The 17,211-nt window shown below is 37.2% G+C and overlaps 1 protein-coding gene across 3 annotated transcripts in view; it reads right to left on the bottom strand.

The window, feature by feature from the left end:
• Creb5 (cAMP responsive element binding protein 5) overlaps nt 1-17,211 on the bottom strand; it is a 398,137-nt gene that overhangs the window by 293,736 nt on the left and 87,190 nt on the right. For 2 of the 3 annotated variants that reach the window (XM_010628284.1, XM_010628285.2), the window contains exons 1-2: nt 15,681-15,771; nt 4,270-4,391 (exon numbers count right to left, since the gene is read on the bottom strand). In XM_010628284.1, coding sequence (XP_010626586.1) covers nt 4,270-4,391; nt 15,681-15,750 — 192 coding nt within the window. In that variant the 5' untranslated portion in view covers nt 15,751-15,771. Of the gene's footprint in view, nt 1-4,269; nt 4,392-15,680; nt 15,772-17,211 lie in introns of those variants that run through there. The other variant, XM_010628286.2, reaches the window with a different exon arrangement.

The raw sequence follows: 17,211 nt of genomic DNA, 5'->3' as shown, positions 1-17,211 counted from the left end.
AATAGGGAAGTAAATTATTGCTCATCACAGTATTCTAAGATGTTCTCCAACTTAAGCACTTGGTTTTGTGTTAATCTAGCAGTCAAAACGAAAAAAGAAAGAGAATCAGCTATTTGAGTCTTATGTCCACAGGGAGAAAATATTTCAGTTCCTCAAGGGAAACAAACCATTTCCTGGAATTCAGTTCTGCAAGAACTCCTTTACACAGGGCTTCGTATAGGAAATCATGAATAATATAATTGAGAATATTGAAAACCACACCCCTACCATAAGCTTCATGAAACTGTTCTTGGTAAAATGCCTTTAGGAAAGTCAAGGGCACACACTTCAATTCAAACCATTCTGTAAGAAATGAAGTCAATATGGACTAAGCACACATCATTCTTACAGTTCAGTTTAATTTAAGAAGCTACTTGCATTCCCTGAAGAAATGAACTTAGCCCCACCCGCAGACAGTATCTTTTTTCAATAAATATATATTTACCAAAAGAACTAAATTTATTACTCAAGTAGAGGAAATTCATTACATGAAACCTTTTCTCCTTTGCTATTTTCATGGGTTTTAAAAAATGGACTTCTATTACAATAGAATATAGAATAATATCTTCTGTTTTGAACAAGTTAATTTTAAAGTGCTAGGCAAATAATAATTTTATATAAGTGTTTACTAAAAAAAGAGGGATCCTCATTGTCTTTTCCTAGGGTATTGTTTAAAATATTTTGGAGCACTGGTTTGGTATTCATGAAGTTCCTAAGGTACTCTTTGTCATAAAAGTATCTTTTTTCTCCATCAATTTTGAAAGATAGTTCTGCAGTGTACATCAATCTGGGTTGGAGGCTGTATTCCTTTAGGACTTGAAATAATCACTCCAAGCTTTTCTTTCCTTGAGGGTTTGTGTTGAGAAGTCTGCTGTGATTCTGATGGGCTTTCCTTTGTATGTGATTTGTTTCTTTTCTCTAACTGCTTATAGAATTTTGTTCTTCTGTTGGATTTCTGGAATCTTAACTATTATCTGCCTATGTGTAGATTTTTTTTTATCACAGCTAGTTGGAGTTCTACATGCCTCATTTATCTGTATATCAAGTTCTTTTCCCCTACTTGGGAAATTTTCTGCCATTATTTCTGTGAACAGTTTTTTATGTCATCTGCACTCTCTTCTGTTTCTTCACTGACTCCAATCAGTCTTATGTTATTCTTTTTTGCATTGTCTAGCAGCTGCTGGATTGATTTCTTGTGGTCCCTTATTATTTTTAAGACATTTTTCTTTTCCTGGTCACTAATTGCAATCCTATCTTCTATGTTTGAAATTCTATCCTTGCATTGGCTCATTCTGCTATGTAAACATTCGATGGAGTTTTTAATCTCCTGGAAATCTGTTTGCTTCTGTTTTATGGATTCCATTTGTTTCCTGTGTTGGGATTCCATCATATCTCTCAGCTCCTCTATTTTTTTAATCTGTGTCCACAGTAGATTTATTAATCATGTCTTGCACTATGGGAACAATCTCTGCTATTATCTGAGAAATTATTTCCAATTTAATTTTTTCCAGATTCTCTTTTGTTGCCAGTTAGGGAGTCCAGGTGGTTGAGTATCAGATTGTTGAATCTTATTTCCCTTTGGGGTTGCCTTAGGCAATTTGGAAGTCTGGTTTGGGGACTTGTTTACATATCTTCTCATTTGAACAGATGCAGCCTGCTGTGCCTTTGTTGAGGCAACTTTTTCCTCACCCAGTGGACTTCAATTCTCAACAGGCCACCAAGCAGCCTATTCTCTGCTGCTCACCAGAACACCAATTTCTGGGTTCAGAATGGTGGCCTTCTGGATCTCTGAACTGACCTGTTATCTGGGCAGACTTTTGTCTGAGGACTGTGGAGACTTCAGATGGTATCTAGGTGTGCCTCTCATTGGGGCCTCTATGTAACCTATTGTATTTGACCAAGATATTCCCCTGTTTCCCTAAAGAGTTAAAAAAATAATACTACATTGATATATGTACACCCATGTTCATAGCAGCACAATTTGTAATAGCTAAAACTTGGAAACAGCCCAGTTGCCCATCAACTGGAGATTGGATAAAGAAAATTTGGCTTTTTCATAAAATAGAGTACTACTCAGCAATAAAAAATGAGAAATTAGAGAAATTATTAGAGAAGTAGAGAAGTTATAACTAAAAGGATGCATATTGAGGGAATAGTCCTAAGTGAAATAAATAGGACACACATTTGTAAATACTGAATACTTTCACTAGTGTGGGAAACTGAAAGCATAAATAAGGACTAAAAGGTATTATAGATAATATAAAATAGGAAGAAAATGAACAAAGGGGAAGGGAAAATGGGAGGTGTAGTGAAAAGGAAAGAAGGGAATAGAAAATGAGAAAATGATAAAAATGGAAACAAAGTCTTTGTAGATAGGGACAGAGGGAGGAGTTGAAGGGAGGGCAGGGAGATGGGCAAAAAATAAGAACCAAGATGGATTATGTAAAGGTGCAAATTTCCAACAATGAATGTCATTATACTCTATCCCTTAAATTTACCAATAAAATTAATTTTTTAAAAATACCAAATAGTTTCTCTAGTGTGAGAAACTGAAAGTATAAATAAGAACTAAAAGGTATAACAGACAATGGAAAATAAGAAGAAAAGGGCAAAGGGGAAGGAGAAATAGGAGGGGTAGGGTAAAGGAAAGAAAGGCACATAATTAATATGAGAAAATGAAAAAATGGAAATGAAGTCTTCGTAGATAGGAAAAGGTGGAGGGGTTGAAGGGAGGGCAGGGAGATGGGGGAAAATATACAAACCAAGATGAATTATGTAAAGGTGCAAATTTCCAATGATGAATGTCATTATATTGTATACCTTAAATTTACCAATAAAATTAATTTTTAAAAAAGAGGGAAATGTAGCCAGGCATAATGATGCACACCTATAATGACAGCTACTTGGGAGGCTGAGCCAGGAGGATCAGAAGTTTGAGGTCAGCCTGGCCAATTTAGTATAAAATTTTTTAAATGTTTACAAAAATGAAAAGAGCTGGGAATGTAGCTTGGTGCTCCCTGGGTTCAATCTCTAGTACCACAAAAAATAAAGAAAAGGAGGGAGGCATTTCACGTTGTTCACGTTGTTTGACAGGGGGAGTGGAGACAGGATAACATACAAATGACTAATTATAAATAGAATGAGTTTATTGAAATTCTATATCCCTCTTTTCATGACTTTCCTAAAGCAGTGCAGACTGAGTACAAGCCCTGGGCAATCATAATACGAGAAAGTGACGAGAAAAATCTGGTGGAGGGGGATTAATATGATTTCATGTAGAGGAAGACTCAAAGCCTTTGAAACACTGAGAGAAGTATCAGAGCCTCTTAAAATTTCTTGTGTTGATGGAACAGCTGGAAATTCAGAATTCATTACTACCTAGCTGGTCCTTCCTTTCAATCATCTTTCACACTTTACATTTCCATTCAAGGACTGTGTCTAATTTGTTGTTTAGTACATTGTGGGCATTCACTAATGCTCTACAACAGCAATTAAAAAAAATACTAAAAATCTTCTTCGTTATACTTACTTGTGACCACATCTCCTTGTCTTAATCTTGCAAAGTAACTTTAAAACTCGAGTGCAATTATGATAAAAAGCCAAATATATTCTGAAGAGTTTAATGAAGTGAATTTCTTAAATTTTTAAGAACAAGTATAGCCAACCTATCTGTAGCTAACTTACTTGTTTCACCAACAGCAGATGTTCGCTAATCTGACCAGGTAATTTATGAACAGGAAGTAATTATGAATCTGGTAAAAAAGGACTGGAAAGATTATGGAAAACAGAAAGTTACATCCTGAGCCAAAATCAGATCAAATCCTCTCTCCTATGATTATTTGCCTGATTTTTTGGCCCTTGGTCTCGTTTCTTCTGCACTCACCACCCACATGAGGTCTGCTGTTAAATACTTAGCAAAGTAACACAACTGGTTGAGAATAGAACTAGTCTGAGTTTGTCTAACACAGCTTCAAGAATCAAGTAACTTTTAAAGGAGGGGCTTGAACATTTTTCAGATAACTATTTTTTCCATGATTTACTTAAACTTCGTATTCTACCATAATCGTGGATTCATCAATTAAAAAAAAAATAACAAATGCTTGCACACAAACTAAATTCTGTTTCAAAGCCACTTCCTCATAATCTGTAGTGCCATCTAGTTTCCATGTGGAAGTTTTCCAGCAGTCATTCAGGGGCCACCTCTCCAGGTGTCCACCCAAGCGAACCTACCCGCTTGCTGCTCTCCTCTTCCTGAGCCTTTCTGAATTCATGCTCAAAGGAGCAGTCCAGCTCGCTGAAGAGGGTCACCTCCTCACAGTTCTTCAGGAATCTCGTGGGGGTCGGAGTCTGATCTGAAAACAGAGGCCCAGGGATCATGAATGGCTTTCCTCCAAGCCAGTGGCAAGCATGTGCTAAGTTCATTAATACGCTCCCTGACGTTAAAAGATGCCTACCAGCCTTCCACAATGACGATGTGTAAGAAAATAAAACCGTAAACTCCAAAGCAGGAAAAACTATGATGCCTGCAATATGTGAGGGCTTTCCACAGCTCTCTCTGGAGAACCTCAGGAGATCTCACTTTCTATCTATCTGGAGTCCATATCATTTGCACACACATTGCAACATGCGGAATGACCTTTCTTTATTAAAAACTGGGAAAAAATGATTTAGTTGAAATTAAGCCAAAAAATCATCTCTGCCAATATTAAGACTAACTTCAGGGGGCTGGAAAGAAAAAGACTTTCTAAATTTTTATAACAAACAAAAGGAAACAAACAAGCATGTTAATTCCTTTTTCTTAATGGAGAAAGAAAATTCAGCAATTCTATCCCATCCTGGGGACCACAGACGGATGGTAAAAGTTTCCAAGTCAAACACATTCAGCTTCCATCCTTTAAAAATATCATTATTAATTTTATTTTCCTTTGCTACAGCCAAAAGAATGTTCTGAAAATGCTCTTCAAAAGGAAAAGTATTTCTTTCATATTCTTAACTTTGTAGAGCACTTACTACTGGAGTTGCTGAAGCTATTATCGTGGTTTAATATTTATGCAGCCTTTGCAGTTTATCTTTTCACACATGTTCTCTGGAAACTAATCTCAAAGATCCTAGAAAGTAAGTAGAGTAGAATTACACCCTTGTGGTCACTAAGGAAAGTCATGTTCCTTGGTAAAAGTGCACTTGAGTTGACACAAAAAACTGCCTTTTCTCAGAAACAGAAGATATAAGAACCAGAATGGACCATGGAAAGAAACATAGCCATGCTGGTATTTCTTTTGCAAGTGTGGACAACTGAGACCCAGAATGACTAAAGATCTTGCTCAAGGTTTCTTGGTGACACCGGGATCACAACCAAAGCCTCGTTTCTATTTCCACTGTATACATGTACGGTCCCCACCTAAGCCTACGGCAGACACTGGCAAATTGCTTGCGGCATCTGTCCCACTGACCTGCACTCCAACTCAAGATCTCTTTCTGCACGGTTCTCTAAGCCACTGCTATCAGCCAACTGAAAAGTTTTCTTGATCTGAAATGTATTTGCCATTCCTGTGCTCTACAAATGTTTGTTACAATAAACTAGAATTGTGTTTACTTTTATAAATCATTCAGAGAGTGGTTAATCTCAGTAAATCAGTAAATATCAACGAGATCCAAAGAATATCTTAACATCTGTGAAGCAGAAAATAGTTGGTTATCCCCACTGAATTAGCTCTTTTGAGGCAATGTCTCTCAATTCGCTGCAAGAAAAAGACATTAAGCCTCTAAATGGCTGAAGTGGATTCCAGTGCAGCAGTCTCATCTGCATTCATCCCTTCCCTCACCTGACCCCGAGACACTGAGCTCTCCTGGTAGTGTGCAGAAAGCCCACCGTGGATAACCATACACTAAGTATTATTTATAAGAGATAGGTGAATGAGTTTTGTTGAAAATGATTTTATGATTAGTACTTTCGTTTATTAAGATGCTCATATATACACTTAAATGTCCAATATATATGCATATAATTATTTTGTGTTTATAGAAGACAAAATTAGTACATATGCCAAACTTTGTAGTTTACAAACATTTTTATCAACATTATCTAGAATCTGGATCTCACACATTTCTATCAGAAAAATAAGGTGTATATATAGGTGCATACACACACACACATATATGGGAAATTAAGTTTCTTTTCACATGATCACACAATTTATAACCATCTTACCACTACTACACTTCCCTTACCTTCATACATGACCCCTTTTCAATCCAAATCCAGTATTTTGCCCTTCCAGATGGCTCTGTTATGTGTGTAAAGCACAATTCTGACAGAAATCTAGATTTGAAAATAGCACGATTTGGGGGAAGTTACCTATATTCTCTGGACTTCATATTTCTCATCTTTCAAGAAAAATTCTAAAGTTTTAGGATTCTATAAATTCTAAAATCACCACTATCGTAGGTCAGCTTCAAACATCAGTATTCATAAATCAAACAAACAAATATAGGACTATTTAAAGCACAGTCAAATAGGAACATCAGTAACAGCTGGAACTCATAATTAGGTTAGCGGTAAAGTCTAGATAAAGAGATAAAAGAGATTTCTGGATAAGGGTAAATAAGTTCTGAGATGTATGTATGTTTCTTTCTGTGTGCATATATATTCTTCTTTGTCTTGGATGCTTATTTTATGCCAGGTGTAGTGCTAAGAGCTTTGCATACACCCTCTCATTAATTTTCATACCAATCCTAATAGGTAAAAATTATTTGCCATATTTTATTTATGAGGAAGTTGAGTCATACCTTGGGCTTAAGAAACTGAATCACATAATTTTTCTGATAAATTACCAGTTACAATAACTGGTAATCCTAACAACTCTTGGGCCTTTTAAAATGGAACCATTCTTGGAACCATTTAGATCCCTCATACAGAAGAACTGCATCACAGGTCTCCCAACTCTCTATGGCCTTACAAGAATGTTTCTGAGAAAATACCACTTAACAGAAATGAGAGTAGATCACTTGACATCTGCAGGGATTTAGTTTTCCAGGTTTAAATTTTGCTCCTCTTTGCTTCTTTTTTTAGAGACTAAAAAGTTGATGGCCATAGTTTAAGGCAGAGGGAAAGTCATCACTGTATCCTCCAGGAGACTCCTAACCTTTAGAGTAGTTGGGTCCATGACACTAAGGGCAGGCTGGCTGGGAGATGGGCCAGGTTCCACACAAAGTGGAGATATGTTTCTCACCTGCTCTAAAGCAAAATGATTCCTGGGTGTCAGCACATACTACATTCGTGAACAAAGGAGGTGGAAGAATGGCACAGGAGGTAACAGTGTCCACCGTCTTAGGCCCTTTCAGCAATAGGAAACAACAGCCATGGGTCAAGGGGAGCCAAGAGTAGCAGAGATAGCGGCTTCCCTCCCACCCTCAGATCAGAAGGCCCAGAAGATGTCTCTACAGTGGTTACCAAATGCAACTTTTTTATTTTCTAGATGGTATTTTAAAAATCCAAGACTCAAGTGAAATTAATAAATCACACATGTGTAAATACCGAACAGTTTCTCTGGTGTGAAAAACTAAAAGTGTAAATAAGGATCAAAATGTATAATTGATATTGTGTAATAGGAAGAAAAGGTCTAAAGGAGAAGAGGAAGTGGGAGGGGTAGGGGAAAGGGAAAAAGGGAAAAGAAGAAAATATGTGAAAAGGACAAACATGGAAACAATGTCTTTGTAAAAAGGAAAGAGTAGAGGGGCTGAAGGGAGGCCTGGGGAATGGGGGAAGATAAGAACCAAGATAAGCCATGTAAAGGTACAAGATCCCAATGATGAATATAACTGTATTGTGTACCTAAAATGTACCAATAAACTTAATAAAGATTAAAAAAATCCAAGTAGATGTTTACATCTACATTTGGAATATACAAGGCTCACTGTTTCTAATTTTTCATTCACTTCTTGTGAATGAGATATTCTTTCCAGTTACAACAGCAACCCGAAAAGGAAGCTTAACTTATGGTTTATCATTGGATTAATATGTCTTTGATCTCATGTAGTACCAGTTCCAAATTAGCCAGGAAATCTGCAAATGTTCAAAACAGGATAGCTAAATCTATCACCTGCTTAAATAAAAGAGGCAGAGTTTCTCAGTACCATGAATGCTTTCATCAAATTACTGTTCCTACTAAGTTGGACCTGAAGTTAGTGAGTAAAGTCCATGGCCAAAAATTAAAATGATTGTAAACCATGCCTTACTGAGTTCCAAGAGCATGCACCAGGCAGCTAGAGCATCATTAATTGCCATATGCTGAATAATAATGTATCCTGAATAATGTCCAAGATGTGTTAGTTCAACAGTGATAGGAGACACCAAGGACTTACAGGAACTGGTTTCAACAGAAACTCTGAACTGAGATAATTGTTCAAGGCCTAATGCTCACCATTTTTAGCGCTTCCGTTTCAGTGGGGAATAGCTGAATGAGAGAAAGGGATAACCCTGAATCTCAGACTAACCTAGGAGTAAATAACTCTTTGAGTTTGAACTTTGCCTGAGTTGAAAAGTTTTTGTTATTTTACACATCAGACTAGTACTGCATAAACACCTTCATGTTACCCTTTCAGAGTTTACAAATAAAACATCAGGGTTTCCAGGAGTCCCAAGTACTGGGGACAAGCATAAGTAGAAAATCTTACCCACTTCTCTTACTGTCACATATGTCCTCAGGGAGTTCTTCACCAATTGAACAAGAAAGATTGGTACCAAATAAAGAGTGAAATACTGTCATTTGCTCCAAAATGGATGGGCCTGGAGAACATTAGGCTAAATGAAAGAAGTCAGGAACAGAAAGCCAAATATTGTATATTCTCATTTATATATGGAAGCGAAACATATTAATCTCATACAAGTAGGGAGTAGAATACTGGTTACTGGAGGCTAGGCAGGAAGAGGAAGGGGGATGGAGAGAGGATAGTTTACAGGCTTTGGAGTGTAGGTAGATAGAAGGAATAATCCCTAATGTTCTATGGCACAGTAGAATAAGTAAAAGTGATGACAATTAATATTTCCAAACACCTAGTAGAGAGGATTTTTAAAGTTCTCTACACAAAGAAATGATACCCGGATCTTATCATTACACGTTGTATATATGTATCGATATATCACACTGTTCTCCATAAATATATACACTTACATATCAATTAAAAAGAAAAAAGTAATTAAAAACAGATTGGCACCAAAAGGGATTTTTAAAATTTCTTTGCAAGTCTGGCACATTTCAGTTTCTGGTTCCCTTGTTAGGTCTGCTTCCTGAACAAGAGGAGCAGCAATTTCTCTTCACAGAATTGCTGCCTTTGTAAAAGCTAGGGAAACAACACTTGCCATGTTGTGAACCTACTTGCATATCTACCTGGAAGAGCACCAAAAGCCTGGTCTTATGATTTAAGAACTCACTTATAGGAGAGAAAATTCTGCACCATGTTATCAACAGTGCAAACCACGAGTGTATGGCTGAGAATTTTCTTTTGTAAAGAAAACTCTCAAAGGTCCTCATGAGTTTATAATCTGCTTAACATCAACTGCTTCAGGTCCAGCAAATATGATTATTGCAATGTAAAAATAAAAGACAAGCACAAAGTTAAATTCTGAGACCTGATACTTCTTTGAACAAGTGTTTGGTTCATTCTACATTTAATAAAAATTTCTATTTTATTTGGTTCAGAGCTGCATGTGAGCTATATGTTTGTCTAAGTTTCATTTTCTTCAGTGATTAAAAAAAGGAATAGAAAAGTCTCCAATGTAAGATAAAAAGTGTATGGGGGAGCCCATCAGAGAGGAATGTTGGGTTCCTAAGCAAAGTTCTCTCTCTTATTGGTCTGTTATTCTCAACTATGTATGGTATTACTGAAGAACTATCACAAGTAATTTTACATTATTTGAGATAAAACTGATAGTGGCTAGAAAATACAATAAAATCCTCACTAATGTAGGCCAGTTACAATGAAGGTTAGTCTGAATTAATGAGCATTCTAATTACAAAGCATTTTTAAAAAGCAATGCATTTTTATTATTTTCATAACTCAGATTCAGCCAATACAATGTGATCTGATGGAATTTCCCAAGAGGATGGCTCAATAAATAGCAAAGGAATTAGAATTAGCATATCAATTTTAGCAAGAGTTAGGGCTCTCAAGAAAGGCATTTTCTTAGGTACTTTTAATATTATTTTCCTGGTCATATTTATTTTTAAAATTTTCAGCAAATGCTTACTTTAAAAAGTTTTCTTAGCTCCCATCTTCTTTTTAATGAAATTCTAATTAAGACAGTTTACATTAAAAGAATGTTTACATACATAGGGCTCTGCCAACACCTGAGAAGCTGAAGTAGGAGAATCACAGTTCAAGGCCAGCTGACATATAAAGCAAGTTCAAAGCCATCCTGGGCTACACAGCAAAACTGTCTCAAAAAATTAAAATACATTAACTTTTATAAACTAATAATCAGGAAGAATATCCAGAATCCCACAGAATTTAAAAAAGGCTTCTTTGCAATAAAATTATTATTTTATTATGTGTGAATGCACAATGGGAACAACAGGATCCCCTAAGTCACTATGGCATTACTCTTTCCATGTTCTGTCCCAAGACAGCACTGCAAGCAGGCAAACCAGAAACCAGTGTGAATCTGGTTTTAAATGATACCGTAGCTAAGGGATGCTTAAAACCATCCTGGCTGGGGTGACCTAGTAAGTGACAGTACAGATACTCAAACAGTTGAGTCTTATGCTGGAATCCATTTATCACCAACATGGAGAACTGGTGGGTCAGATACAGTGTAAGTGCCTATGAGTCAATTAGAAAATGTGCTGACAAGGGCATCTCTCACAAAATGTGCCCACCTGGCTCTAGAAGGCATAGATTTAGATTTAAATTAAACAAATATATATTCTGCACCTTCCTGCCATCAGCCATCAGCTACCCCAAGTGGTCCAACAGCAATCAAGCCATGAATTTAACTTGCTTTAGAGGAGCTGAGCTGGTAAGAAGGGTTATTAATGCCATGAGATCATGTCGCTGTTGGCAGAGTGAATTAAAGGATGCAAGGTGGTTTTATTATCAAAGAAGAGAGAAAGGCTAAAGCTTAATGTTTCCACTTAGTCCCTAATCGCCTGGGTTCTCCCACATTCTTTGTCAAAAAAGTGGGGCTGGGGGTTTAGCTATGTGGCACCATGCCTGCCTTGCAAGTGCAAAGTTCTGAGTTCAATCCCCTCCCCCCCACAAAAAAAAAACTGGTTTCCAGACACAATAGAGACTTGCAAGCCAGTTTTTCAGAATACTTCAGAACAAGGACTCAAAATTTTTCAGGTGAACTATTGAAAGTACCATTTGCTTGACCAACTTGAAACACAGAAGAGAAACTGACAACTACTATCAATGTGAATAGCTACTTGCATTCTACTTATCAATCTGTTCCTTGCAATGCTAATATGTTGGCAGAATCTCCTTTGAAAAACATTTGACTACTTGCTCCATTTGATGACTACTGAAGAAATAAGCCAATAGTATGGGATAAAGCAGTTCACAAATTTACATCCAAACATAAGACCAAAATGTGAATATGTTCTTAGTACGTGTACCTCACCAAATCTAGCAGTATAGTAAGAAATTTATAGACATATAAGAACTTAGGACAAAGTAGTTATCCTTTTTATCTTGTTGCCTCATATGGAAAAATATTAAGTATTAGATAACAAATGAATACAAAGTACAGAGCACAATTAGAAGCACAAAGTAAGACAAAAAATGGTAGCTATTACAATTATCATGCTACCCTCTGGTGCAAACTATATGCACCACCCCGTGTCCTTCTAGTCCATGAAGATCCAACAGATTTGCCAAGTGGAAAGTTACTATATACCTTTATTGTCAATGGAACTGCCAAGAGGAGGTATGGGGTATGTATGGGACGTGTGTGTGTGTGTGTGTGTGTGTGTGTGTGTGTGTGTGTGTGTGTGTGTGTGTGTGTAAGGCAGAGAGAGAAAGAGATTTGCTTACTTGGTTAATACATTTTTAAAAATATCCCAGCTCATTCTAAAAAGAACTTGGAGATCTGGGTTCCCTCTTAAAATGCCCCCATGATTCATTGAAGAGTTTGCAGCAAAAAGCCATGAGCAGTGGACTTGGGTGTCTGCATCACAATCAGCTTCTCTGAGACAAATGTTCTACCTCACTAAATCACATTCTTGCTTTTGCTATGATAAGAAAGAGGTTGAGAGCTTGGAACTAGAGACAGGCCCTGATCCTAGCCCTGATCTGGGACACAGTTGGGTTCTGAAGGACTCTCTGATCACTTATGTCTGAGGGCTAGTGTGAGAATCTGATAAGGAAGAAAAGAGGACTAAGAGCCTCTTGCCTCTCATGTGTGTGCCAGCTCAAGCTACAGGCAGCTGTGCTTTGTCTCATCCTACAGTCTTACCACACCCAGTCCTGTTATATTCACAAGTCAGGTAGCAAGGATTCCTGAATCCACAGAGCTGAACATCAGGTCTTGGCTCACAGGCTGAGAAGCCTTTCCTAATCAGCACCTTTATGTGGCCTTCTGGCCACTCACTGCCACATTGTCATGTTTTATTTTACTTACTGGTATCTCCTTGTTTATTTATCTGGGTTTTGTTGTTGTTATCTCTCCTCCCCGATACCTCCCTAGAGTGCAGAAAGTTCCATGAGAAGAGGGAGCTCATATGTCTGATGGAGTTCAGCATATCCAGCACCTAGCCCAAAACAATCTTTGTAGGCACCCAATAAGTGTTTGTTGCATGAAGGAATACTTGGTGATAGGACAATTTCAACCCCCGCCCCCGCCGCCCACACCTAGACTGGTGCTTGCCCTAACTTCTGTCTATGAACACACCAGTCGTCTGCAACACTAACTGGGCCATGACGCCTGGTGGTGGGATTATAGGCATCTGAAGACCTGATCCTATCCATCTCCTTCTCAGGTTTTCCATGTGACACACTGGTTGATTTTACCTTTTGGGAAAGGCTCACGATTCTCTTGAATTTCCTTCTCCTGTCCATGTAAGAAAACTTATCACCTCCTAAGTCACACACAGGAGTGTATGTGCGTGTGGTTACACACACATGCATGTGCAAGCCCATCTTACTCTCTCCACCGGAAAGACTGAATTTGCTGGTCCTAGATTTACTTCAGGGAAGGAAGAAACAGGACCGGCCATGTGCTTCAGTCAAGTTCCCTGAGTTTCTTTTTTTTCCCTCCAATTGGAGTTTTCATTTGGGATCTAAATTTTTTTCTTAGCTATAAATAAAGTTGCTTTTGAAATTTTGATTCATTTTGGATTTTGCTTTCATTTTTTTTTTCATGTACAGAACCCGAGAACCCTGCTTCTAAAAGGTAGAGGTGGAGAAGTTTAAAAGGGACAAATTTTGGAAATCTTGGGTGCCTAATTATAATAGCATTAAAATAAACTCAAAGACCATCTTTTTACTCTATTCTGTTTGTTTATTTATTTATTTTTGGTACCGGGATCGAACTCGAGTCTTTGAGCTTGTGAGGAATGCGGCAGCACCACTGAACTGAATCCCCAGCCCTTTTTACCTCTATTCTGAGGTTTGACCATGATATTCAAATTGAACGGTATGTCATATAGCAGCTGGTAGTTTTGCAAATGATACATATAAGTACATTGTCTTTTGCAGACTCCTATTTCATGTTTGTTCCTCCCTTCATTTCCTTATTCCAAAATTGACATAATAAAATTAGAGTTCCTTTTTAACTAATAATTTGTTATTTAACACTTCCGATTGGCAGCAACAGCCACAAACTAATAAGGATCTGGTAAAACAATTGAAAGGTTGCAAGAGACGAATAAAAACCTCATTTTAGACAATCTGTAGAGGGATGTTTCACCCATTGTTCACACATCTTGGCTGCCTTTTTTTTTTTCACATCTGTATTCTGGGTTCCTTGTAAGACCAGACTAGCAGTCTTTCTAAAGCACACTGTATTGTCACTTACCACGATGGCAATGTTCTATACTCTCTAATACTTACCTCCTGTTCCTCTGCAACCACGCAGCATATTTGAGGAATTTAATTTGGGTAAAATAAAGGAAGAATTTAAGAATTTAAATGTTGGGGATTACAAAGCCTATAGCGTTGTTGCTTGTATGTCCAATGCTGAACCACTAAATTATACTACAGGTAACTCTGCAGAACACAATAAATGACAAAAGCACAAAGAAAAGCCTCATTCCTGACCCTTCTAGGCCTCATAACTCTTACAAATAGGATCTCTGCAGACTTTGGGGAAGCTGAAGTGGTAGCTGAAGAGCTGGCTCATTCCAAACCAGACAGGGGCTGAGGCAGGAGACGCAGGTGGTGGTGGAGAAAAGGGCCGAGGCTGCTGTCGAATGCTAGAATCTCCCTTTAGGTGCCACCAAGTTGCTGGTGGGTTCATGAAGGTACGGGGACAGCTTCACACCAGGACTGTGTGAACTGGCACAGCCTGACCATGTAGTCAGTGGGTCAGAGCCCTCTGCCTTGCCCTGTTTGGCAGCTTAATATAATCTAACAATGCAGAGGATTGAATAGTAACCCTGATAGCAAAATAAAGAAAACTAAAGAGCTACCGAAATGCTAAATCATATAAGCCACACTGGCCAGAGAAATCAATTTCTCTCCTGTATCAATTAAAATTTGTTCATAGATGTGTTACTTCTTTTATGATGCCAGTGAGAAGAATGATCAGAAATCATTTGGTTATTCTGCTGGGATTTGTAAAACACTCTCTGACATTCTTTCGTTGGATCATCTCCACACACTTGTGAAATAGGAGCAGCGGTGATGATCATTCCATTTTATGGGCAAAGAGACTAAAGCCTAGAAAGGTCCAGTTACTTTCTCAAGGTCAAATATTAAGGTGAGGCAGAGTCCCAGCTAGAGGTCATGTCTCTACTGCTATCCCTGCAGTCTTTCTAATTCACTGTACTGCCTCTCAAAATGTGAAGAAATCCTAAGTCATTGATGGATCATACTACAATTAATTTCCTCTCACATTTACTGAGCATGTGCTATGTCTCCATGAATTATCTCATTTCATCTCCCCTACTCTTGAGGCAGATACAGTTTCTTAAAGAAAACTTCACTGAGTGTCTCAGGACAGAAATCTCCTTCCACACAAGAGGCATATCATTTTCCTCTAATAATACTCATTTGATACATAGTCACATGAACCTCTACAGTAACTGTGCTAGATTTTCATATGCAAGCTCTATCATAATGTCAGCAAAGACCAGAGACATATCAGTCTGTGTATCTCCTATAACACACTGAATAGTGTAGTGCGCATTATAAATGCTCGATTAATATGTGATACCTGAATGATTTGTTGTACATGATTTTTAAAAAAAATTATACAGAGCCAAGTTTCACTGTAATAGTTATTTCATATTCTAGAAAATTACAAGTCATAATTCTTCGATTACTGGGGTGAGTATGAAATTAGTTAATTATGTTTCTGCTGTGACTTAGATAAGTATATTTTTAAAGTACAGAATTTTCCAGTGGGAATCAGCGCACCAGAGAGTATATATTTCGCACAAAACTGATCAGGTCATCCAAATCCTCTTTGCCTATTGGCTCCTTACCTGATAACATGTTGTCTGTTTTTATGGAGGGAAATTTCAAAGTCATTTCATGCTTGTGCCTATGAATCATCAGATGGTCCTCTGTTGGGAAGCGCTGTTGGGCAAACAGAAAAAAAAAAAAGGAAGAGAGAGAGGAGACATTCAGTTTTGTAGCACATATTTGCCATCATAAAGTCAAGCATTTATTCAGCACAGCAAACATGACAGAATTACAAGACAACAAATCAGTCTGACAAAGTGTGAAAACATAAGTAAGTAAAGTTACAAGCTGTTTTAAGCAAGCAAATGTGCTGGGATGTTCCTTTCAATTACACACAAATACATGCATTGTAATTTCCCTCACAATTTGCCAAAGAGGTTGCCTATGTTGCAGAAAAAAATGACTAAGCACTAATAATAAGAACATCTTTGTCTTCAGCCATTCTCTGACTCCCCACACCTTCTCTGGAAACTTTTAAGAAAGGACTTCTTAAACATTTCTTAAATAGTCCCTTGATGCTGACTAGTTAGTAAATTATATGTTTCTTTGGGAACTAGAAGTTGTCATCAAAGGGTAGAATTTAAACTTTGTGTTTAGCTCAAAGATAAAACAGAAATGGTAAGTGTGCACTTAAAGGTATTAAAATAACATATGAGGTGTGATTACAAAATATGGTGACCACAAAATTTTTTTAAAAATTAAAACATTCACTCTATATTTTGATCATCCTTTGTACACAGTAAAAAATGCCTTGCTCTAAAACTGCAGCTTCTTATAAAAGGGGGGAAGTGGGTTTAAATAAATATTTACTTATGCTAATAAAAAATAACTAATAATGGCAACATGAAAAACTCAACTTTTCTTATTTCTCCTTATGAATATGAAAAGACTATGTCCAAAGTAAGAAAGTAAATTTAGACCTAAATAGCACTTGGATTTTGTAAAACCATCTGAAACTTTTCTAGTAGTTACTGTTTTACATAATAGTGTGAAATTAAGTTTGAGGCATGATAAGTATGCCAGACACTATCTATAGATTAACCAAGAGTAAGAGAAATGCATGACATAGAAAGGCATTTGGATTCATGTCAGAATTTGGGAAAGAATTATATACCATGCTTAATTATTTGACATATCTACAAGTGTACACCGTGACATTTGTATAGTATGTTTCTGTTTACAAAGATTTGGTCCACCCATTATCAGATTTTGTTTATAATCATACAAACAATTGTAAAGTAGCATAAATTATTTTTAGCGTTCTATACTCTGTATAGTGTAGTGAACCCATATTCTACTTTAATCTACAGGGAATGATATCATGATAGTTAAAATGTTGCTTCCAAATATTTTTGTCAGTCTGACTTTTGCTCACTTGTTGGGACTGAATTTTCTGGCCCTCTTGTGTTGGGTGGAGCCATGTGACTAGCTCACCCTACTGAATCATGAATAGAAGTAACCTGTTACCCAGAGGCAAGCATGTAATTCCTGGTGTAAAATTCTCTATCATTCCTCTACCCTATTCATGGTGTACCATGGAGACTGGAAAAA

This window comes from Fukomys damarensis, unplaced genomic scaffold (assembly GCF_012274545.1).
Source record: "Fukomys damarensis isolate Sample0158 unplaced genomic scaffold, DMR_v1.0_HiC HiC_scaffold_4, whole genome shotgun sequence".
NCBI lineage: Eukaryota > Metazoa > Chordata > Mammalia > Rodentia > Bathyergidae > Fukomys > Fukomys damarensis.
This window is presented reverse-complemented; position numbering and strand designations above follow the sequence as displayed.